Raw genomic sequence first — 23,506 nt, forward strand, 5'->3', positions numbered from 1 at the left:
CTTTCCAGCCAAATAGTGCCGACCAATATCGGGAGAGGGGCCACGTGATGTCGCTCCGAGGTCGTCCATCTGCGCGACTCGGTGCAATGGCCATGCCGCCAGAGAGTTTACTGCACCGGTAGGATCATCCTGGCCGAGTCGTGCGCGGCGATATAAACTCTGCATAGAAATAAATGTACAGTAAAAGCAGATGCAGATGCCTCTGTCGTCCTATTCGAGATCCTCCGAGGAAAGGACTGTGCACACTGCTTATTCATTCAGTTTCATCAGTAATCAGCGCGCCGTCGATCTGTATTAGGTATGCCATAGATTCTACTAAATTTTGCATCCGATATACTCCCTTCCAAGCATGCTGGTGTTTTTGGTGGGTGTTGACGGTCATCCGCCTGTTCGGACGCTAGTTTTGCGTAGCTTTGCGTGATGCTTCGGAAAAGGTAGATTCACGATCCCGTTCCGATTTGTCAAGGAGTTCTCAACTTGTTGGCACGCTGTCTGTTGTAAAGCGCCACGCCATTGGAAGCTGGAGCAGTCATGGTTGCAGGAAAGGCATGCCAGTTTGATTCGAGTGATGTGCATCTATCCCATCGAGGAGAACTGTCCCTTGCATAAGGATGAGAGCCTCATGACACTTCTAATATTGAAATTCCACTAACCAAGGGATGACAGGATGCGCCCGAGTAACCTTCTCACCTTGTGTATGCATGAGCCACATGCCCACTTTGTCAGTAAGCGTGTGGCGATGCCCATGCATCCCAACTAAACCGAGATAATCACCATACCTACAATCAACAACTAACGCCATCCTTTTCCAGTCCCTGCAGCACTAGTGCTACAAATTACTTTCGACATACCTACAGAAATCGTCCAACCGCTTCGGCAAGTGGGCCTTATTCAATCGACAACCAACGCCTCTTTTCAAGGCATGTCGCGGTGCTAAGGACTGACAGTCCAGGGAAGATCCTCAGCCCCAGATGAGTGGATCAGTTAATTGTCCCACGTGGGGACGGATTATCCGCTCCGATCGTTGTCAATCACCTTGCCAAGGACAACCTAGCGTAGGTGCATAGCGGTAGTCAGTACGGATATACAGAGTAGTTCTATTGATAAGTCAAGTTTTTCTGAGATCAGACGGAATCGCCCCCCCCCAGTTCGGGACCCCACCGTACACTAGACCTCCCCCCTTCATCCCTGGACTAGGTGCCCGGGATGATTGGGCCGGTCAGAGCACGCCAAACTCAGTGCCCACAGCGGGGGGTGGGGGGCGGGGATGATCGGCACGCAACAGCCGCATGGCTCTGGCGTTGTGAAACATGTCGACATCCTCCGCCATCAAGGAGGGCAGAAACCTTAGCATTGTGTGTATGAGATGGGAGGTGCGTGGGTGATGATGGCGACGTCGGTGCTGATGACTTTGGCTCACTTAAGGTCTGACGCCTGAAGGCTGTTGTGTCGCAGACGATGCGCCCGGGGAAAAGTTGTAGTTTCAGCCGTTCTCGCCTCCCCCAGGAAACCTTCGGGGGGGCTGGCCTTCATCATGTAAACATGTTTCTGGTTTCTCCTTCGTCCCAATGGTGGAATGACGCTGATGATGCTGTCTCAACTTTTGGCTCCAACGGCATCCCATCAGAGGCGGTTCGCTGAGACACACGAATACTTCAGCAAATTTAGTCATTTCTCAACAAAAGCGGCGAGCCCACGTTGTTTATTCATTGACATTTGGAGGGGTTTCCATCATATTTCAAGAAGAAGCACATTGATCTGGTACCGAATGTGGTCCGGACAACAACCTACTGTGCAACACTTGAGTGGAAAAATAACGGGGTAAAAACACACGATCGCCCAGTTTTCGTGCGGGAAATAGAATTAATGTGTTACTGTTTTGCTCTCACATTGACGACGTCACTGGATTAAAACAGCGCTGTCTCGTCCCAACCGTGGACCAAGAGTCCGCCCTGGTTTGCTTTTTCTGGTTCGGTAGCGCTGTTCCCTTGGACAACGCAACACACACGTCACGTCACCAGTGCGTCGCCGTTTTCAATCTCGACCGACGTGCCGACTAGCGACAAACGGCTTTTTCGGGTCTGGCGCAAATCGTCGTCTCCCCCCTATCCCCATATTTCGCTCTCTTTCACATGTCCTTCCATTCTTCATTCAACAAATTACGCGACTGAGATTTGACCATGTTGTCGCTGCCAGCACCCCGACTGCACTCGGTGAAGACATCTCGATCACGACAACAGTCCCCAATCGTATATCTACTCGTCGCCGCCGGCCTCCTCATCTTCTTCCTGCATAACCGATATGGGAACCAAGCCGTTGTCGAGGTCGTCGCCGACACCAGCTCACTCGACACCGAGAGCCCTGTTACATCGACTCCAGCGAAGCCCAAGATCACAAAGAAGCCAAAGTACAAACCACAGCCAACATGGACTCCGCCTCCGATCACAGATCCTTTCCCGCTGCTGTCGTCCGGGATGCCACCGCCAGTTCCCGCTTGGAACAAGCCTGCGAAGCCCAATGTCTGTTTCAACTATTCCCTGTCCACCCCGCCTCCGCTACTCATTGGCTTCACGCGGAGTTGGCCGTTGCTGCTCCAGACGGTCGTTGGATACGTGACGGCCGGGTGGCCGGCGGACCAGATATACGTCGTGGAGAACACGGGGGTGCATGACGCAAACGCCAGAGGTCGGCTGTCGCTGCAGAACCCCCTCTATCTCAACTACACTCAGTTGCACATGCTGGGCGTTCATGTCATGCGCACGCCGGTTCTGATGAGTTTTGCTCAGCTGCAGAACTACTTCGTCACCGTGGCGAAGGAGAAGCCGTGGTCGTACTACTTCTGGAGTCATATGGATTCCTTTGTTATGTCGTACGAAGAGGGTATGGAGGGAATCTCGGGACCCGTAAACACGCCCGAATACCAGACGATTTACGAGCTAGCCGTCAAAGAGCTGAACCACACCATGCGATCCGACCACAAATGGGGAGCCCGGTTCTTCGCCTACGACCACCTGACGCTCGTTAACCCGCGGGCATACGGCGCTGTCGGCGGCTTCGACACATTCATCCCTTACTACATGACGGACTGCGACATGCATTGGCGACTCGAGGAAGCGGGGTGGAGCGTCAAGGAGGCGAAGGCAGGCATAATCCAAGACGTCGCGACAGTCCTTGACGACTTGCGCGTTCTGTACCGAGAGGGGGAAATTCCTGAGGGATTCGGCTACACGGACCCGAACCCACCGCCAACGAACAAAGACGCGATCACGACAAGGAAAAGAAAACGAAGTCTGCCCGTCCCCGAACTTGACATCTCCGGCGCCCCCGTCGACCCCCCCGTGGAGAGCTCCGGGGAGCAGTCCCCGGGGACCGTCGATCCCTTGGTGTCTTTCCGAGCCCTTCACCGCATCTCCCAAGACATGTTCAATCACAAGCACGCGGACCGGGAAAGGAATACCTGGCAACTGGGACAAAGGGGAGGAGACTACGAGCCGTACTATTACGACCCCCTTGGGTTTCAAGAAGCTATAGACGTCATGACCGAGGCAGGTAGAGAAGTCTTTCGTAGAAAATGGGGGCACCGTGACTGCGACTTCGGCGCAGCTGGGTTACAACCCAGCGATGCCTGGAGGGTGGAGAAGGACTGGGAAACATAAAACTCAATCGGTGAAAAGTTCTGCATACAGAGTAATCAGCTGTAATGAGGACAATCTTATTGGCATTCCTCCGCACGACCAACCGTGTCTTCTTCATGTAGTAAGCCATGCGGAAGGGCGATTACTTTCTTACTAGTCGCCACCGCCTGGGTCTTGTATCGCACCAGGCACGCGCTCCATTCGATGACTATTTCCCCTACACCGTCTCAGAATGCAATATAACGTTGGAACAGGAAAGATGGAATAGTGCGGTTCCGGGTTAGTGCCCTACAGGATCAGAGGTGTACTGCTATACGTGAGAATTCCACAAGGACCTTCCCTGGCGAATACCTCAGCCGAAGGCCCAGACATGGAAGATTTTGGTGCGCATCAAACGGGATAATACTAGCAGTTGTAAGCAAGCCTCAGGTGGGAAGGACTGCAGCCCAGTGAGAGCAGACAGATTGCTTTTCTTTCAACCGGACATGGGAAGCGTTTTATGATAAACTCCAGGACGCCGCCATCTTCGATGAAACAAACTCTTGGTTTTCAGTATCAGCGGTATCGGGAGTTCTGAGGCAGGAACAGGTAAGGGTCATGGTGTAAATGAAGGTTTCGTTGTTGCTAGGGACAGGTTCATACCAGTGCGCAGCCTCCTGGCCAACGCCTATAAAGTTCTTTCTAGATACCCGCGGCATAGTGAGCGTGTGTAACTCTTGACCCTTACTGGCCAGGGCAGTATGGAAGCGATAGACTGACTGCTGATTTATCCGTATTTCTGGAAGTTGACTGGAGTCTTGGTATTACATGAAATGGAAAATAGCAAAGGGAGACGGATATTTAAACAGATCTGTGAATGATTAGAGCTGTTGGCTTTGTATTATAGAAACCCGAAAGTGGATAGACCAGTCAGCCCTGCGGCAACTTTCAAGATTGACCGCGCATTGGCGGTATGTAAGTCCGGACCAAGCACCGATAACTGCAATCTGTATTTCGACATTGCCTCTATATGTTCAGCCCCCTCATCTTTCGCTAATTGCATTGCCCAAACAACTGAATCGTAGGGTTGGCTGCAGCCAGATAACCACGACCCGAGACCCGACAACCCATATTAGCATTCACTCCAGTTGGCAAGTGGACTGCCGAAACAGGCTCAGCATATCTCACAACCGTACCGTTTGAAATCCTCAAATAGCTATCCCTTTTGACGCGTACGACGAATACCCAAAAGCCTTCTGTCTCTTGAGGTTCCCAGGCGATTCCGATCTACCACTCTCTCAGCAGCACCCCCGCAATATGCGAAGCCTGTAGTTTTGGAACTTCTCGAATGTCCAGAGGACGCTCTAAAGGTCTGAAGACCGCGAAGCCGTTGCTACAGGGGCTCGGGAAACGTCTTCAGGTATGGATCCAAAGCCTCAACGCGTCTCTTCTTCACTCGACGTTTTCAATAATGTGCTAGGACGCTGCTGCACCTTGAAGACTCCAGTCTGCGATTCATGGCGATCAGGACAACCGGGGTTAAATAGCTCACATCTATCCGTGTACTTGGCCTGCATCCAAGCGTCTTGGCAAATCATCCAGCCCGAAACAGATGGCTCAACATGTATGATGGTGTGATTTTTCCAAAAAAAAAAAAGAAGAAGAAGAAAGCCCTCGCTCACATACTACCGCCAAAGCGAGTTGTGTGGGGGACTTTCGGTCATGGACCAGTGTTGCATCGCCGTGAGGGGTGGCACTTGGCAGGTGGTGACCAGAGTGAGTGACCAGGCCTTCCAGATTCGGCTCAGTACCAGTACAAAAGGCAGTAACCAATGACAGGGAGCTGACAGCACTTTTAAGCTTAAACCTTAACGGCAGGTGAGAAGGATTTCGAAGGGGCTGCGTGCGAGTTGCGCGCCTGCCCAACCTCCATGAACGCGACGGCTGGTTAACCCGCCTTCCTCATTTTGTATGTCTGCATCAAGTGGGGAGCTCGCCAAGGCGCTGGACGAGCTATATAGGTAGAGGGAGTTTGCCTGGCCCTGATGCGCCATGAAGTATCGCGTCTTGGCTTTACGCAACCTTGGCCTGCGTGCCATTATCGACGAAGTCCGTTTAAGGAAGGTCCCAAGACAAGATGGAGGGAGACTCGAGCTCGCATATGGCCCATTGGGGGTCCCCTTCGCCAGTCTATTACCTCAGTCACTCTTGAGCTATCCAAACTGACCGAGCTGACCGTTCATCTTCTCCCCACGGCGGAGTTGTCGTCTCGGCAGTGGCTGGCCTAATCCCTGCCGAATGGCATTTGGCTCTCAACGGGTCAAGCTGCCGTGCGTGGCAAGGTCGATAACGCAGTCAGGTAGCATATTGCCGTCAGAACGTTCTCTGCGTGGAAGCTCTAGTCCTTATCAAAGCGCAAGGTACTGCAGCCACAATCACACCTACCGTATTCTGCTAAATCGACCAGTGACACCATTCCGAACGGTTTCCGGAGAAGCAGCCACCTGCTGACCTACTGCATGGTGCCCGACATACCATTCGAATCTTTATAAAGAGCGAAGGGTGGTCGTCGAACTGGTCTCGTTCGTCTTCTGCCCTTCAGCCTGCAGCTTCTCTTCAGGTTGGTCAACATATCACAGACGTTGCCGACCATGAAGTTCCTTGCCAGTCTCGCCCTGGTACTGCCGCTGGCCTCCGCCGCGGCCATCACCCCTCTGGAGAAGAAGATCACGTACGACGGCTTCAAGGCCTTCCGGATCGCCACGCACAACGACCCGGCCTCGATCAAGAAGAAGATTGCCAACATCGCGGCGATCCCCTTCAACCTCGACAACAGCGAGCACCTGGACGTCGCCGTCCCTGCCGAAGACGTCGCAAAGTTCGAGAAGCTTGGCCTCGAGTCGTCGGTCCTGCACGAGGACCTCGGTGCCGACATCGCCGAGGAGGGCACTTTTGCTCCCTACGAGAGTGAGTTACCAAAATACGCACCCGGCATTCGAAGGACAAGAGTTCCTGATGTTTTCTCTCATAGGCAATGGCGATGCCAGCGTTCAGGCTCTTCCTAGTCTGACATGGTTTAACTCGTACCACACCTTTGCCGACCATCAGCAGTTCATCCGTGACCTTCAGTCCAACTTCCCGTCCAACTCGGAGCTTATCAACGCTGGCAACTCTTATGGCGGACGCTCGCTCCTCGGCATCCACCTCTGGGGTAGCGGCGGCAAGGGCTCCAAGCCCGCCATCTACTGGCACGGTACCGTCCACGCTCGCGAGTGGATCACTGCTATGGCATGTCAAACATGTCCCGAACTGTATAGGATTTTGGCGAGCATTGGCTGATACCCAATAGGTTGTTGAGTACCTCACGTATCAACTCATTGATGGCTACCAGAAGAACGACGCTGCCGTCAAGGCTATCCTTGACAAGTATGACTTCTACATTCTGCCCATCGTCAACCCCGATGGTAAGCCTCGTATAACCTTTCGTATCGTGGAATGAACCAAGACTAACATCTGCCAGGCTTCGCCTACACCCAGACCAACGACCGTCTCTGGCGTAAGAACCGCCAGCCGCGATCGGGCAGCACCTGCATCGGTACCGATATCAACAGGTACTACACGCATCCCCTTGACGTGACGTGAAGAAATCCGGCTAATCATCAGTAGAAACTGGCCCTTCAACTGGCAACTCCCCGGCGGCGCCTCCACCAACTACTGCTCCGAAACCTACAAGGGCCAGGCGGCCGGCGACACTCCTGAGATGGTCGCCCTGAAGTCCTACACCGACAGGCTCGCCGCAAGCCAGGGGATCAAGCTTTACATAGACTGGCACAGCTACGGCCAGTACATCCTGCTGCCCTACGGCTACGACTGCTCCGCCCGGGCCAGCAACCACGCCCGCCAGATGACGCTGGCCACTAACACGGCAAACACCATCGCCCGGTCCTACGGCACCCGCTTCACATACGGCCCCAGCTGCTCCACCCTCTACGCCACCACTGGGAGCGCCCCTGATTACCTCACCGGCGCTGCCGGCGCCGAGGTGGCCTGGACTATCGAGCTGCGGCCTTCTGGCGCTGGCGGCGGCGGTTTCGTCCTGCCCGCAGCTCAAATCCTGCCCAGTGCCATTGAGCAGTGGAACGGGATGAAGTACCTCCTCGCCAACGTTTGAGCTACACGATGGACAGTGCCCGGGGGCGGGGAGGATTGGGATGTTCTAGAAACTCTTGATACATATCGCAGCCCAATCACTAAAGCCAGGCAATTCTTAAATACATAAGCTCGTGCACGTAAAGTCCTCGGTATCTCTCTTGCCTCCTTGTCCCTTTGACCGAGTACTCACGATAGCATCTTTGTTCATACCGGGAGCTGGTAACGGCCTGCGCGCTCTGCTCATTTACATGCGGTTCTCTGTCTGGAACGGTAGTTTGATGGAGTTGTTTCCGCACAGACTCAAAGCTTACTGGGCATATGACCTTCTTTCTCACCCTCCTCCTTTGCAAAAGTCGGCGGATTGGAATCGACCGGCGCCTGGAGCCAGCGTACGAGACGCTTCGCCGCCTTTCGCGGGTTCATCCCGTCGACTATGCTCGTGTCAACAACGCAGTGTTTTCGCGGACAAGAGCGGCCGGGGGGGGGGGGGGGGCATTGCCGTTTCAAAACCACTCACCGTACCCGATAAAGGGAATCGCGCTCCGGTAGCCCATCATGTCGGCGATCCGCTTCGGGATCTCCCCCGACAGGACCCTCCGCGGGTCGACCCCGACCATCAGGTTCTCCAGGGGCCGGATGTACGGCTGGCAGTACTGTATGGTGGCCGCGTAGCGCGGCTTCCGGGTGCGGTTGGCGCCGCCCGAGTGCCACGTCGTGCCGAGGAAGTAGACGACGCTGCCTCTCGGGCACACGGCGGAGACGGCCTCGTGCTCCTCGGCGACGCGGTCGCTCGCCCACAGGTGCGAGCCCGGGACGATGCGCGTGGCGCCGTTGGACTCGGTGTAGTCGTCGAGCACGATCATGGTCGCCGCCGTGACGGGCGGCCGGGGGCGCGGGATGTGCACGACGCCGTCGTCGTGGTGGAGCACCTGGTTGCGCTCGCCCGGGCGGATGACGATGGTCTCGGCGATGTAGAAGAGGTAGTCCGGGTCCAGGAAGTGGTCGTTGAGCGCGAGCACCGGCGGGAGCAGGCAGAACTTGTCAAAGACGCGCGTCTTGCCCAGCAGCGAGAGGATGCGGTTCGTCCGGTGACCGTCGAAGGCGGTGGCGCCCGTCAGCGGGTCGTTGCCGTGCAGCCGGTCGATCTCGGCGATGGCCTCCACGGCCTCGGCCTCGGTGAAGGCGTTCGGGATGATCACGTAGCCGTCGCGGAGGACGGTCTCGACGTAGCCGCGGAGCGTCGGGTCTTCCGGCAAGGGCCTCGCCTTCGGGTTGTAGTAGTCCTTGTCGACGGGTAGCGAAGCCTTGGGGTCACTGCTTGGGGGCGCCATGTTGAGATTGGGGAGGGGCGCTAAATCACAGACGCGTCTGCAGTAGAATGCGTCTTCTGGGAGGGAAAACGGGAATTATATCAACGATTGCAGTCTCAAAACTGCGTTCGTCGGAGCTGTTTTGCCTGACGGCGGAAAGCCGAGTTGTTCCCAAACCCCAGATACCCGGAATCAGCAGGGTCAGGGCACGCGGATTGGTTCGAATTTCGCTCGACATAAGCTGATGTCAGACAGATGAGGTTGCATCCTTCTGCTAAGAGGGGGGTAGGGGGAGAGAATCCTATGGGCTAGCGCCAAGGTTCTGGTAGACTTCAGGAGTTGGACGGAATCACTTAATATCGCCTGATGGCTCTCGCAAGTGCTTACTGGTGTGTCTCACCTCAAAGGATGTGCGCTTGGTGATACGGAGGACATGGGTAATCGCCTATCTTCGACTTGGCCTGGTCATGTTGATCTTGATGGCTTGATCAGTCATAGATACCAATCGGCGGGACAGATTTGCAATCATCCAACTTTGCTTGTATTAAGAGAAAATGCCTCCGTTGAACTGCAAGAAAACCAAGTCTATCGCATTGTCCGATCGTGTCGCCAGCTCTGTCCAGTCTGCAAACGAACCCCGTCTATTGCCCCAAGCCATAGATCAATGCCGTTTTTTCTCTCTTGGCTCATGCGAACTGAACCTGCGCCGCCTTCAAGACCTTCATCATACTTTTCCTGAACGAAGACTCCAGGCGCTGAACCGACTTCTGTCTCTCTGCCAATGCAAGCATGTAATCACCCTTCATCGTCATGACTATGGCCTCAATCTGGGCCGTCATGTGCTCATCGACCAACTTTGTTCCCTCTTTAAGGCGATGCTTAACGTCCCCAACTGCTTTGCCAAACATGGCGACCTTGCTCTTGCACACGTGGTTCTGGATCGCAGTTGCCATTCGCTTGGTTATGCCTGGTCCTAGGCCACAGATCTGTGTCAGCCGCAGCTTGCTTCATGCGAAGGGCAGGTTACTCTTACCGCTTTCACTAGCACATTTCAGGTAACCGGGAGCCATAGCATCCTCGACGGCCGGGTTCAACAACCGGTTTGCATCCTTCTGGGCTTGGTCAATATTTACTCGGCCCTGTGCTGTAAGCCGCATGATTCGGTCTTTGTGGATCTTCAGCTGTTGATCAAGCTGCGCAGCGGCCTGCAGCTCCTCGTACTCGTGACTGCCGAGCTGTTTCACGATGTTATCGTGGAACGAAGCCAATCGCTGGACAGCCTTGATCGCGAAGTTGTCCAGCACATGAGGGATGCTGAACTGGAAGAAGTTGTTCCAAGTCACAGAGATTCTGCCCTTGATAGGCTGTAAGAGCTCCTCGTTCAAGTCCCGATCATCGAACACTCCACGCCGACGGCACGTGGCTCGAAAAGAATTATAATTTATACTTTGCCACTTTTTGGCGATGATGTCTGCTCGGACGGTGGCGATGCTGCTCAGGCGAGTCATTTCCGCATAGAGATCGGTCTGTGTTTTCGAATGGAGCTGGTCCATACAGTTTTCAATATCCCCCTGGAGTTCCTGGAAGCGATAGTTAGTACCTATGTTATAATCGATGGGAATTCCATTTTTACTCACCGCTTCAAACGTCTGCAACAAAGTCGTCAGAGTTGCTTGATCGATGGTTATGGCAGAGCTTGCAGAATCTTGAGCCCAGATGACAATCGAATTGAGAAGTTGACAGATCCCGCTAAGCACTTCTTTGTGCTTGGTGATGCGGAGCTCCTCGGTCATTTTCTGAGCATGAGCTTGAAGCTGGGGAATCTCTGTATCCTCCTCGGTCTCATAGCCGGGCGTTGCATCACCATAACTCAGGACAATGCCATGCATTTCCTGATAAAGTTTACTGCTGGTACAGAAGACCGGCGTCTGGCGAGACATATCCTCGTAATCACGCGGCGTCGCATCATCCGGCTCAAGGGCTGCATCGTTGCGATCAAGGCTGTAACTGTTAGCTACTGCAGAATGCCATTCAAATAAGACTCCACCCACTCTTTAAAGCTTTTGGCAAGATGTCGCCTGATAGCCTCTCTAGAAAGCTCGTTCCGTTTCTGGATGCACTGTGGCACAACCTCGTCCACCAGATCTTTCTTCTTGAGTTTCAGCTCGTAGAGTTCCTGCTCCTTCTCATCAGTCTCCGAGACACCTGTTATATTTTGGTCGTTCTCATTGGCGACTTCTGTGACTCCATCAGCGGCAATAGGCCGAGTGGGAGGGACTGTCCTTGCTCTCTTCGCCTGCGGGGTTTCGCCACCGTGAGAATCAGGTCCTTGAAGTGCACCGCGGCGGTTCCGACGTGTTGCAAGTTCCTTCTCCAGGGCCTTGATCTGTTTCTCACATTTCTTGGCATCATCCCATGTTTGCATGGTGTCTTTGTCAAGCTTGCCCCTCAAGCTTTCCACGGCAGAGTTGATGTTAATGTCGTCCGTCTTTGAGCAAATGATAGTCAGAGCCGAGTATGAACCATCAAGTTTGATCTGGCGCTTGATCGAGTCACCCATTAGGTCTTTGGCGGTTTTGTTATCGACAGCTCTGTTAATGGGAGCCACAATCCAAATGCCCGAGCAAGCTTTGAGATACTGGGAAGCAACGGCCGCTCGGGCTGCATCCCAATCTTGATGACCAGGCTATGAGGATACAATTTAGTCACAGTTGTGCGTTTCAAGGGGCGCTAGCAGAGAAACATACCAGATCAACAATTGTAAGGCCGTTGGACAGAACCTGGGCCTTCGTGAAGATCCTGACAACTTTCACTAGAGGCCAATGAGCTGGGGTATCATCATCCTTGTCCATGGAGTCTATGAAGGGCTCAACATGTTCTCGCATTTCGGATGCAGTCGGGGCCTTGATCGTCTTGGTCGTGCCCAAAACCTGCTGCACGTTTGGGTGGTCCGCAAGTTGAGAAGAAGTAGTCGAGGCCAGCATCTCGCAATTCAACGATGGATAAACTGCTTGAATCTTTGCTAGCGCTTTGGCTGCTTCACTGCTTGGATCCATGCCATCCGCTGTCATGTCGTCGACCGTGGTAAGGTCTCTGAGAAGAATGCTAACTTCGCGCACCCATTCGTTACGGGAGACGAACACTATCTCGGCTCGGTATGGGTTCTTCACGTCGTCGTCATGATTGTATGACACCTCGGTGGCGACAGCTGTGCAGGCGCGCATGCAGTTTGTGGGTAGGAGGCTAGTCATAATCAGCTTATTATAGTCTTAAGCCAGAGGACCAGAAGATATGTTACTTCTCTTCGTTCAAAATAGCGTTAATTGTCGAGCTTTTTCCATCGCCAGTATTGCCAACAACGCCGACACGTGTTTCCCTTCTACGCTCAGCTTCTGCACGGATGCCATGAATCTGTTGCATCCAGTTGTTTGCGGTGACTAGTAGTGCAGGCTGGAGCTTTCGAGAGGAGGCGATCTTTTCGCAGACCGACTCAAGGTCATCGAGAATCGGAAGAAGACGCAGTGTAAACTGCTCCCAGATCTCAGGGTCCTTGACACGCCTCATCTTGCTGAGGTGGGAGAAGACCAGACGAGGTAGGGGTCCAGAGTTCTCATCGGGCTCGGTCTTGACAGCCCCCAAAACGTTTGCGTAATCCATTGTCTGACTTGTGAGGATTGAAAGGCGCGAGTCGCGATGATTTGTCACAGTCAAATCTGCGTCTGTTAGCAATGCCCTCGGAAAACCTAGGTTTCGGATATTGTTAGTAATTACTGAGCTAAGAAAGCGAGAGGTTTGTTTGGTGAGAGGGAAGAACGATGGCTAACGCTTTCTTGAGGAGATGAGAGGAAAGTTGGAAATAGGACTGCGGGGACAGTTCCAAACCTTGCTTGACCTTAGACAAGATCTGCTATGAGCCAACGATGAGATCAGGGCAGTAGATGAACTGACCCTGTGTGATAGAACTTGAAGTTGATGCGAAATGCCGATAAGATCATGAAAAAGCAGAAAAGAAAAGATCATTCAAGATATCAAAATGTGAAATCATGAGAGCGGAGAAGCGTCAACCACTTTCCATTACGGATATGGAAAGGTGTTGGTGTAGGGAAAGGACGGTGGTACGATGGAATTGGTGTGTGCCAGATGGGGGGTTGAAGGACGTGAAGAAAGAAGAAGATAAGGTTGGAGGGTGAGAGGGGAAGTTTGCTTTTAATCAGAGAGCGAATGAGGGAAGGCGTCTACGGAGGCATGAGGAAAGAACTCGAAACTGCACAAAGGATACGAAATAGGGAAGAAGCTCATGGGTACTTTCCACACCTACTACTTTCCAGGAACCGGCGGAACAAGAAAGCAATGCAGGAGTTTCTAATCTAATATATGATTTTGTTTAAATGCAAGACAATAATATCTAGGTAGTTGAAGAAATATCTATCAATTTGTATGACCATCCCTAACTTGCCACCCCGCCTAGGATTGAGCAAAAATCAACAACTGCGCACCGAATACCTGCTGCACACCTACCATCTCAGGCATATGACCGGCGTCTGCTCTGGCGAGTATATCCTATCTTCCAATCCTCGCCACCTCCAAACGCTCTTCCTATTCCTTCGCTGTGCTAGGACATCTATCTCGGACATTTATCTCCTGTCTTGAAGTTCTGGGCACCTGGTCCGCAGACCAGAGGTCACTCGTCTCAAAATGCATTACATAGGGACCAGACACCCGGACCTTTGTATCTATCTCTCATAGCTCAGTTTATTCCATGAGTATATCCTCGTGTAAGGCAATAAGCCATGAGTGAATGATACCCACAGTCATTGCTAAGGTTGAAATGGTTCTTCTCATGTGCTTGAGTGGATGTCCAGCTTCGGCGCCAGGGTGAAACAGAGCAGGGCCGGAAAAAGCAAAGGTGACTCAAGGCTTTTGAATAAACGAAAGGGCACCAGGTACATATCGGTGTCTGTCTTAAGTCTCCGGTCTCGGGCGCAAGGCGTTGCGTTACGTCTTTTGGTTCCTCACTTAATCATTTGGCATGCTATTTTAGCATCCATGCACCCTCAACACATCCTTGCAAGCTCTTCATCGCCATGCCTTGCGTCAAGATAAACGCCGTCTTACTTTTAACCAGGAATTTACGACAAACAACATGACCGATAGAGCAAGGGAAAGCAGGAACCCAATCGACATCCGCTTTTGCTTGGTAGTTAGAGACAGGGTGAGCCCGGGTTCCTCCCATATATCTTACCTACTTGGCAGGCACCTTAGGTAATTAAGGTAGGTACGTGGTACCTGGCGTACCCCCACCATGCGAACCCCGCGGACCGTAGTCGGGCGCCGCCCGTCAATCAGAGCCGACCACGTCCTTCGCAGCGCCCGAGTCAAGAACGACACATCTCATCGAGCTTTTTAAAAGGTAGGTTGTGAGAGTTGAACTAGGTTTTCACTCACAAACTAACTTGGGGTGTCCAGGACCTCGAGAAAGCACACGCAAACATATACCTCAGCAAATCATGGCGACAACCACAAACCCTGTGGCGGGCCCCGGCGAGCTCTTCGTCAATGGGCGCATCTTCCTCCACAACGCCGCAGCTGGCCTCGACACTCAGCCGTCTTTCGCAGAGAGTATGTTCGTTGCTGACGGCCTCATCCGGGACATCGGCATGGCGGCGGACCTCACGGCAAAGCACGCATCGAACAAGGTCACGACGCACGACCTCCGGGGCAGGACGGTCCTCCCCGGCTTCGTCGACGGCCATGTCCACCTGCTCCTCCTGGGCCAGTCACTGCGCAAGCTGAGCCTCGAGCACTGCCGCTCCCTCGAGGACATCCGCGGCGCCGTTCGGGCCTACGCCGCCGCCAACCCAGACCTCCCGCGCATCATGTGCAAACTGTGGACGCACTCCATGACCCCCGACGGCGTCGACAAGACCATGCTGGACGACATTGACCCTCGGCCCATCTTCATCGACACCAAGGACCTGCACTCAACCTGGTGCAACACGGCCGGCATAAAGGAGCTAGGTATCGAGAACACACCCGACCCCTCAGGAGGCAAGATCCACCGCGACGCCGAGGGCAGGGCCACAGGTCTGCTCAGCGAGGCCGCCGTGCTCACCATCGTGTGGCCCCATCTCGCCCAGGTGGCGCCCAAGCGAGATCGGATGGACGCCATCAGGGCTGCCATCGAGACGTACAACGCCTCCGGCTACACTGGTCTGGTCGAGATGGCCATGGACGAACCCGCGTGGGACGCCGTCTGCTCTCTACGAGCCGAGGTACCAGACCTGCCGATGCGCATCCACGCCTACTGGCTCATCAGGCCATCCGAATCCGAGGAGGATCGCTTCAGGCAGGTGGACCGGGCTATCGAGCTGCACGCTGAGCTCAATCAGACGACGTCCCCCGACCTGCGCATCGTGGGCATCAAGATCATCACCGACGGTATCATCGACGCCTGCACCGCCCACCTGTCCGAACCCTATGCCGAGGTTGGCTCACCTCTGCCCTTCTGGACCCCCGAACAGCTCGGCCCCGTCGTCAGAAGGGCTGATTCGGCCGGATTGCAAATCGCCTTGCACGCCATTGGCGACGCGGCCATAAGGAACGCCGTCAACGCGCTTGCTGACCACGCCACCCCCGGCCGCCGGCACCGCCTCGAGCACATCGAGATGGCCTCCCCCGAAGACGCCAGGCGCCTCGGCGAGCTGGGGCTGACAGCCTCGGTCCAGCCCGTCCACGCGGACCCTGCCATCCTCCGTGCCTGGCCACGCCTCCTCGGCGCCCACCGCTGCGGCCGCGCCTTCCCCTACCGTGAGTTCGCCGATCACGGCGCTCTCCTCTCGCTGGGCAGCGACAGTCCCACCGCCCCTTGGGCGCCGCTGCAGAACGCCTACGTGGCGACCACGCGACGCTCGGCGAGGGAGCCCACCTTCGACGTCGTCGTCAACGAGCACTTCAGACTGGGCGTGTGCGAGGCCCTCACGGCCGCCGCATTCGGAACTGCAAAGAGCGTATTCGCTGAAGATCGGATAGGGTCGCTGCAGGTCGGCAAGCGCGCGGACTTTGTTGTCACCGACGTGGACTGGACGCCGCAGGGTCTTTTAAAGGGCGAGATCGAGGCCACCTGGTTTGACGGGAGGAGGGTTTGGGCGTCTTCTTCCGACGTATGATGGGACTTGCACAGTAGCAGAGAAGGTCATTGGTCGACCGCCTGTACGTGTAGAAGCATTTCTTGACCTCGTCGTCTGTGCGGCTTTCTGTAAATAAATGTTCTTCCGTCGATAAGGCGCGCGCGCGCGCGAGAGAGAGAGAGAGAGAGAGAGAGAGAGAGAGAGAGAGAGAGATGGAGGGCCCCTAGGGGGGGCACCGGGGGGTAGAGAGGGACACAGAGTTTTCCGCCCTTAGTTTCATCCAATCTAGTCAAATGTTTCCGGGTTCGCGGCAGTCAAGCACTGGCCGCTCCCATGCCCCCAAGGCCCATGCTTTCCATACACCTCGCCTCTTTGGTATGGCCGAATTGCAACTTCCTATTTGGGGCAATGTCGCGCTGGCGAGACTAAGCCTCAAGGGCGGCCGTAACTTGGGCTGGGGTACCATGCCTTACTTAGGGTTCTCGGCCATCTTTGTGGAAAGACGGACATACCGAGGTCACCCAAGCCAGAGGGGACGAGGACATGGTTCCGACCTGGCGGTGCCAACAGAGGCGATCCGAAAGAGGCTCTGGCAGCGGCCACCGCCAATATACGTCGCACACGGGAACGTTAGTTGCCGCGGCTCGTGCCATCCATGTCATCCCACGCGATGGATGATCAGTACAAGAAGAGATATGGCCCCCGTAACCTTGGTAGATCAGGCCAGCCACAACCTTTTTTACCCTCTCTTAAGATCGAGCAGATCTCAACGACGCAGACATCTTCAGGCAACAGCACATCAGAGCTTCCTCACTTCCAAGATGCATCACCACGTGAGCCTGTCGACCATCGCCGCCGCCCTCGTCCCTCTGGCGCTCGTGCAGGCGCAGCAGCCATGCGCCCCTGTCAATATCATCGTCGCCCGCGGCAGCGTCGAGGCACAGGGTACTGGCCTGTTGGGTAACATTGCGAAGAACGCGTCGGCCCAGATCCCCGGGTCCATCATCACGCCGCTGGTTTACCCTGCGGAACTCGACCCGTACCCCCCCTCGGTGGCGGCGGGTGTGGCCAACATGACGACTCTCCTGAACCAGCAGACGACGCAATGCCCCGGAACGAAGCTCGTGTTGATGGGATACTCTCAGGCAAGTTTCCATGATTCAAAGGGGACACAATCATACTAATTCATCCCAGGGTGCGCAAGTGTCTCTCGACACCCTCTGCGGCACGTCGGACGGCCCCAACTTCAACACCACGGTAGCCCAGGCGCCCGCGGTCGGAAGCAAGAGTAAGTCGTGATTCTGAGTCGAGGTTTCGAGGCGGGATGGCGCGCTGACTTTGATCCGATGTAGTCGCCGCCATTGTCTTGTTCGGTGACCCAACCTTTGTCGCCAACCAGCCCTTCGACAAGGGCACCAGCAAAAAGGACGGCGTAGGTCACCCCCCCTCACCTTGAAATGATCGGAAGGCTGACAGTACCGCGTAGATCTTCCCGCGCCAAGACTTCTCGCAGTGCCAGAGTCTCACGAACCGGATCGCGTCCTTCTGCGACGACACGGACCTCTTCTGCGCGTCGGGCCAGAACCTAACCGTCCACCTGGGCTACTTCCAGAACCAGCAGTACGTTGCCATGGCGTCGTCATTCATCGTCCAGAACGTTCAGTAAGCTCGGCAAGAGGCTGGCGACGGTGCGGTTCGACCCTGTACTGGAGACTAGGCGAGCGGCGTGGTTACGCTACGTTTTTTAATGATTGGGGCGAAAAAGGGAGGCTTTCATATGTTTTTTTGCCTCCCCAAAGCATTCGGTCTTGAGGATCGACGCGAGCAGTTTTGCGGTTCATGATATGCTGGATGTAGCGTTTTGGTTTCTCTCTGTCGTGACTTCGGGCCGCTGAGCCATTAAGCCGTTATGAATAAAATAAGCATTCAAGGCTCACTACTCCGTATGGTGTACAAGGAAGGACGTTGGACGATTTGTTACAAGTTTTTCCGTCATCAAACACCCGGAGGCTGCGAGCGTGATGACGTAATAATCCCTCCGAGACGAAGTGGGTCTGGAAGGGCCGTGCACTCTGGGTTGTCTTCACTGAAGGCTTACCTTACCTAGCACCTAGATATCCGTATCTAACAAACAACAACATAGACACCGTCCGCAAACGAGTACCGGTATGAGGGACCCGTTTCTAGTACTCTGGGATTATTATCTAAGCCATGAATCCATCTTCCACCTCCTGATGACTTCTCCCCATCCCGAGGCTTGTTGTTTCTCTTCTTGTCTATTTCCGTCGGCGTCGTCATCCCACTCAGATTTGCTACCTTCTTCCATTCTGACACTGACACCATCATTTCTCAGGGACCACGAGAATGTCATCCACATTGACAACTTGCCCCGTGGCGATGGATCTGTTGGCAGCGATACCGGTCAGAATAGATGCCGCGCCGTCGATGTGACTGGCCGCGCGCATGTACTCGTCCGACACCGGCTCTCCAAATAGGTCCCTCAACAAGACGAGATCGCCCCCGCCGTGAGCACCCTTGGCCTCGCCCAGGTCGATCTCCTGAGGCGGGCCGAACAGCGGCCGCAGGAGCATGGTCCTCTTCTCAATTGCCCCTTCCAGCGCCTGGCTGCCCCCCGAGTTGACGTAGCTCTTCTCGACGACCTCGACCTCGAGCCGGCCTCCGGTGCCGTTGAAGTTGACGCGGAAGCCCTCCCACGGCGCGTACGCCGTCAGCGAGTACGTCATGACGGCGCCGTTGCGGTACCGGATGAGCAGGTTCATCGTGTCCTCGATGCTGATGCCGTCGCCGAACACGCTCTGGTCGCGGTGGTAGCCGTCCTCGTGCTCCGCGTCCAGGTACATGGCCTTGAGCTGCGGGTTCGCCTCGAGGTGCAGCGCAAACGGGTCGTCCTTGGCCGCCTCGCTCTCGTGGGCGCGCGTGTAGAACCTAGTCACCCCCCTCGCCTCGGCGTTTTCGCGCCCATAGAACTTGAGGTCGCCCTGCGCGTACACTGTCCGCGGCCGCGTCTGCAGCCAGAAGTTGACGAGGTCGAAGTGGTGCGTGGACTTGTGCACGAGGAGGCCGCCTGAGTTGCGCTTATCGCGGTGCCACCGGCGGAAGTAGTCGGCGCCGTGGTTCTCGTTGAGCATCCACTCAAAGTGCACGCTCGTCACGGTGCCGATGGCCCCCGACCGGATCACCTCGAATATCTTTGTGTTGTGCGGCGCGTATCGGTAGTTGAACGTCACCCGCACCTTTTGCCCCGTCCGCTCGACCGCCGAGAAGATATCCTGGCATCGTGGCCCGTCGATGGTCATGGGCTTCTCAGTCACGACGTTGCAGCCCAGCTCCATGGCGCGCACGATGTAGATGTTATGCGTCCGGTCCACGGTCGTGACGATGACCTCGTCCGGCTTCGTGTCCCTGATCATCCGGTCGAATTCGGCGGCGAGGAAGGTCGGGACTTCCCCGTGGCCGAGCTCCTCGAGCTTTGAGTTGGCATAGTTCATGCGCGTCTGGTTGGTGTCGCAAAGCCCGACGATGATCGACGTGCTGTTGTAGTCCTGCGCGATGGCCGTGTAGAAGAAGCTTGAGCGGCCACCAGTGCCGACGATGGCGTAGCGCTTCTTCTGTGATATGTCGCCCATTGTATTGCGGTTTGCCGTCTGCGATGTGTCTCTCGGTACTGGTGTCGAGGTCTGGGCGAGCGTGAAGCGTTCAGCCTACGTTATACGAAACTTTGGTATAGTTGGCCGTAGCAATACCAAGTCTGGATCCAGTTCTCCCGAATAGAATGGGATACGGCAAGGTTTGTTGATAGAATGCCCTTTCGTACCACCACCTCATGACTTCGGCAAGCTTCATGTTCGCCGCGGCTTTCTCGTGCACATGGCAACCCCGCTACAATCCTTACTCGGGCTGAATTACCCCAGCACCCGAGGTTAGCTGAAAGAATAGCATGCTGGTGACACGATGGCTCAAAGCCTCCAGCTTAGGATCCTTCTCACCGCATCACTTATGCCCCTAATGCGGGGAATCCAATGCCAACAGAGGAGGGGAAGGATTGAGGGGGTCCACGAAAAGTCGGGGATGTCCGGGACTACTGACGGACAATTGCGGAGAGAGTCTGGGGAAGACGTTGCAACGTCAGCCGCTCAGACACAACCCCCCGGTTTGGCTGCTCAACTTGGCACACGGCGCTAGGTACTGACTCGCCGACACGAGGACATTTCTCTTGGGAGGTTTACAAGGCGTCGTCGGAAAGATCCCCGCGCTTGGCATGGCAGAGAGTATGGTAGAGAGTATGTGGGCCAATACAAGCTGCTTCGACGAACATTGATTCGGTAGAAACCCTGCAAGTCCCAGCCCTGCACCCAGTCTGGAGTTTTTCCTCCAATGGCGGGGGTTAATAGGAGACCAGGTACATCTTATCACGTCTTGGTTTTCGTTGAGCGGCCGGCAAACGACAGGCAAACCGCGTGATGTTTGAGCCAGGGCTGCTAGCATGTTTCCCGGGTGTTAAGAAGTAGACCATGCCACGCGATGGCGATGTGACGTATGGACCAGGTATTGCTATTGATCAATGGTAAGCTTAAGGCTCCATGTTTTTCTTCTTTCGTCTGCCCCCCCCTCTCCAGCTGAGATGGCCTCGGATATAGGAGTGGAAACAGGGGCCTCTCGCTTTTAAGTGATAAGAGAAACCGGTCCCAATGTCCTTTGCGAGTGGTCTGTTCTTCATCTGCTGGAGACAGCTTTCCTGCTTGTAATCCATACCAAAATCTGGGGCGGACGACTGGACTCCCAAGCATCGACTGTATCGATTCCAAGGATCGTTCCTGACGGCATCTGTCATCATGGCCTCCGCAACCCCGGCGGCAAAGCAAGCCGGCGGTCTCAACTCCGACACAATCGAATCCGTGCCCAAGACCGAACCAGCACCTGCTGGCGCATTGAAAGAGAAGGCGGCTCAGTTTCTAGCAGCCCACGGAGGCGGCGATACCTCGTTCACCTACGAAGAGGAGAAGGCTGTCTTGAAGAGAATCAACCTCCGGGTCCTGCCCCTCGTTCTTGGGGCGTACTTCTTCCAGCAGCTCGACAAGAGTACTCTGAGGTACATACAGCCCCTGTTTCCTTACTCGTCCCTCGGTCCAGCAACCAACTGACCGTTCCGTCACACTAGTTATGTCTCCGTCTTCGGGTTTCAGGAAGACGCGAACCTTCACGGCCGGCAGTACAGCTGGCTCGGCTCCATCCTGTACATCGCGCAACTTGTCTGGCAGCCCGCCGCCGCCTACATCCTCGTCAAGCTGCCCAACGGAAAGGTCATCGCCGCCGCCATCTTCCTGTGGGGGTCCTCGCTGGCGATCATGACTTCCTGCACCAACTTCGGCGCCCTCCTCGGGCTTCGCTTCATGCTTGGCACATTTGAAGCCATGATTGCGCCGTCGTGCCTCGCCGTGACGACCACGTGGTGGAGGCGGAGCGAGCAGACGCTGGTGACCAGCTCCTGGAACGCCATGAACGGCGTCACCTTCATCATCGGCAGCCTCTTCACCTACGGTCTCGGTCACATTGAGAGCGACAAGCTCTACAAGTACCAAATTATCTTTCTGTAAGTCGTACGCGGGCTATGCAGGGGAACCGTTGCCAGTCCGGGCTAGTGATACTGATACCATCGCTAGGTTCTGCGGGCTGCTCACGGTGTCGTACGCGTTCGTCGTTCTTGTGTTGATGCCTGACTCGCCCATGTCAGCCAAGTATTTGACAGAGAGGGAAAAGGTCATCGCTGTCGAGCGGCTCCGGGCCAACCAGATGGGCATCCAGTCCGGGGTCTGGCGTTGGGATCACGTCTGGGAGACATTCGTCGACCTGAAGACGTGGTGTTGGTTCGTTATAGTCATCGCCATTTCGTAGGTACTTACCATGCCAACGGTTTATCAAGATATTGACGTATTATGTTTAGCATTGCCAGCGGCGGCATCTCGACCTTTGGTAACTTGATAGTCAAGTCTTTCGGCTACAGCAGCTTTCAGACTATTCTATTCAACATACCCTTTGGCGTCATCCAGATCATCGCCATCATGGGCAGCGGCTGGATTGCCACGCGGACTCAGAGGAAGGGTCTCGTCATTGCTGGGATTGCTATCATCCCCGCCATCGGCACGGTCATCATGCTCACGGTGCCACGTCAGCATAAGGGCGTTTTGCTCTTTGGATACTACCTCGTAAGGAGTCTTCGGTTTCGGCCATTACCTATAATCTGCTGACATTGGTTCCTATCAGGTTTCTGCTCTTGCGGCCATCACCCCTCTCATTTATACATGGCAAGCGCAGAACACTGCGGGCGACACCAAGAAGAAAACCACGTCTGCCGTTGTCTTCATCGGCATGTGCACTGGCAACATCATAGGCCCACTCCTATACTCCGTCGATGATGCTCCGGTGTACCGTCCCGGCTTGATTTCCAATCTAGTCATGTTCATTCTCGTCGCCTTCATGGGAGCGTAAGTCGTCTTTCCACTCAATTTTCATAGGCATACCGTTGTACTGATAAGCCTCACCTGTCTAGCCTTCTTCCGTTGTATCTCAAGTACCTTAATGTCCAGCATGCCAAACGCCGCGAGGCCCTCGGGAAGAGCAGCGACATTGTAGACGAGTCGATGATGCGCAACAAGGACGGGAAGGATAGCAAGGAGGTGGAGTTGGAAGAGGACCCCCAGAGGCAGCAACGCAAAGCTATCGAGGAAGACCATGGTTTACAGGATATGACCGACCTCAAGAATGAGGACTTCATCTTTGTTTACTAATAATTGACCTTGCTCATATGGAATGCCATAGAGGATGATTGCCCGTCGTCAGTATGTAGTCAATGTCCAATCCATATTGGCCATGTGCTACGTTATCTTTCATGTCTTTTTGAACAATGGACTTCATCGTATTCCTAATTGGCAGATGACGGCCACCTCCTGCAGTTCCCCAAAACAACCAGTAACGCTATTACAGCTCTACGGCCAATTCTGCAATCTGTTGGAATGTTTCCATTCCGATCATCAAAGGGAGCGTTGATAGCGATTTTGCAAGGCCTTCAACTTTCTCGACTACCCGGGGGTGTTATTCATCGAGCTGAGCTAAACACCCTCCTCACGGAGGGTGCGAAAAAAGGGGTTGCCACGTTCAAAATGGGGTTGCCACTCGTCCTAGCCCGGTCCTACTTTTTGTTACATTCTCACCAAGAACAATTGATTATTAGGACACATTATCGACAGATATCAATAGCAACCAAACTGCCTACCTACTTTAACCC

At 54.8% G+C, this 23,506-nt stretch overlaps 8 protein-coding genes across 8 annotated transcripts; 5 read left to right on the forward strand and 3 right to left on the reverse strand.

The window, feature by feature from the left end:
- Window positions 1-2,180: 2,180 nt before the first annotated feature.
- GLRG_02115 (uncharacterized protein) lies at window positions 2,181-3,656 on the forward strand (the record flags this gene model as incomplete). Its single annotated transcript, XM_008092773.1, has 1 exon — window positions 2,181-3,656. The coding sequence occupies one exon, from the start codon at window positions 2,181-2,183 to the stop codon at window positions 3,654-3,656; it is 1,476 nt and encodes a 491-aa protein (XP_008090964.1).
- A 2,609-nt stretch (window positions 3,657-6,265) lies between these two features.
- GLRG_02116 (zinc carboxypeptidase) lies at window positions 6,266-7,785 on the forward strand (the record flags this gene model as incomplete). The annotated part of the gene is made up of 5 exons (XM_008092774.1): window positions 6,266-6,581; window positions 6,646-6,872; window positions 6,964-7,078; window positions 7,135-7,225; window positions 7,281-7,785. The coding sequence occupies 5 exons, from the start codon at window positions 6,266-6,268 to the stop codon at window positions 7,783-7,785; spliced, it is 1,254 nt and encodes a 417-aa protein (XP_008090965.1).
- A 281-nt stretch (window positions 7,786-8,066) lies between these two features.
- On the reverse strand, window positions 8,067-9,097 carry GLRG_02117 (phytanoyl-CoA dioxygenase; the record flags this gene model as incomplete). Its single annotated transcript, XM_008092775.1, has 2 exons — window positions 8,067-8,197; window positions 8,284-9,097. 2 exons carry the CDS (start codon window positions 9,095-9,097, stop codon window positions 8,067-8,069), a joined length of 945 nt encoding a protein of 314 aa, XP_008090966.1.
- A 665-nt stretch (window positions 9,098-9,762) lies between these two features.
- Window positions 9,763-12,733, reverse strand: GLRG_02118 (uncharacterized protein; the record flags this gene model as incomplete). The annotated part of the gene is made up of 6 exons (XM_008092776.1): window positions 9,763-10,049; window positions 10,110-10,656; window positions 10,714-11,077; window positions 11,128-11,762; window positions 11,824-12,319; window positions 12,375-12,733. The coding sequence occupies 6 exons, from the start codon at window positions 12,731-12,733 to the stop codon at window positions 9,763-9,765; spliced, it is 2,688 nt and encodes an 895-aa protein (XP_008090967.1).
- Window positions 12,734-14,583: 1,850 nt separating this feature from the next.
- Window positions 14,584-16,242, forward strand: GLRG_02119 (amidohydrolase; the record flags this gene model as incomplete). Its single annotated transcript, XM_008092777.1, has 1 exon — window positions 14,584-16,242. The coding sequence occupies one exon, from the start codon at window positions 14,584-14,586 to the stop codon at window positions 16,240-16,242; it is 1,659 nt and encodes a 552-aa protein (XP_008090968.1).
- Window positions 16,243-17,024: 782 nt separating this feature from the next.
- On the forward strand, window positions 17,025-17,869 carry GLRG_02120 (cutinase; the record flags this gene model as incomplete). The annotated part of the gene is made up of 4 exons (XM_008092778.1): window positions 17,025-17,327; window positions 17,398-17,491; window positions 17,556-17,635; window positions 17,690-17,869. 4 exons carry the CDS (start codon window positions 17,025-17,027, stop codon window positions 17,867-17,869), a joined length of 657 nt encoding a protein of 218 aa, XP_008090969.1.
- Window positions 17,870-18,545: 676 nt separating this feature from the next.
- Window positions 18,546-19,850, reverse strand: GLRG_02121 (oxidoreductase family protein; the record flags this gene model as incomplete). Its single annotated transcript, XM_008092779.1, has 1 exon — window positions 18,546-19,850. The coding sequence occupies one exon, from the start codon at window positions 19,848-19,850 to the stop codon at window positions 18,546-18,548; it is 1,305 nt and encodes a 434-aa protein (XP_008090970.1).
- Window positions 19,851-21,056: 1,206 nt separating this feature from the next.
- Window positions 21,057-23,009, forward strand: GLRG_02122 (major facilitator superfamily transporter; the record flags this gene model as incomplete). The annotated part of the gene is made up of 6 exons (XM_008092780.1): window positions 21,057-21,313; window positions 21,383-21,814; window positions 21,885-22,112; window positions 22,166-22,427; window positions 22,486-22,706; window positions 22,772-23,009. The coding sequence occupies 6 exons, from the start codon at window positions 21,057-21,059 to the stop codon at window positions 23,007-23,009; spliced, it is 1,638 nt and encodes a 545-aa protein (XP_008090971.1).
- Window positions 23,010-23,506: the final 497 nt, after the last annotated feature.

The sequence above is a fragment of the Colletotrichum graminicola genome, assembly GCF_000149035.1.
Source record: "Colletotrichum graminicola M1.001 genomic scaffold supercont1.6, whole genome shotgun sequence".
Classification (NCBI taxonomy): Eukaryota; Fungi; Ascomycota; class Sordariomycetes; order Glomerellales; family Glomerellaceae; genus Colletotrichum; species Colletotrichum graminicola.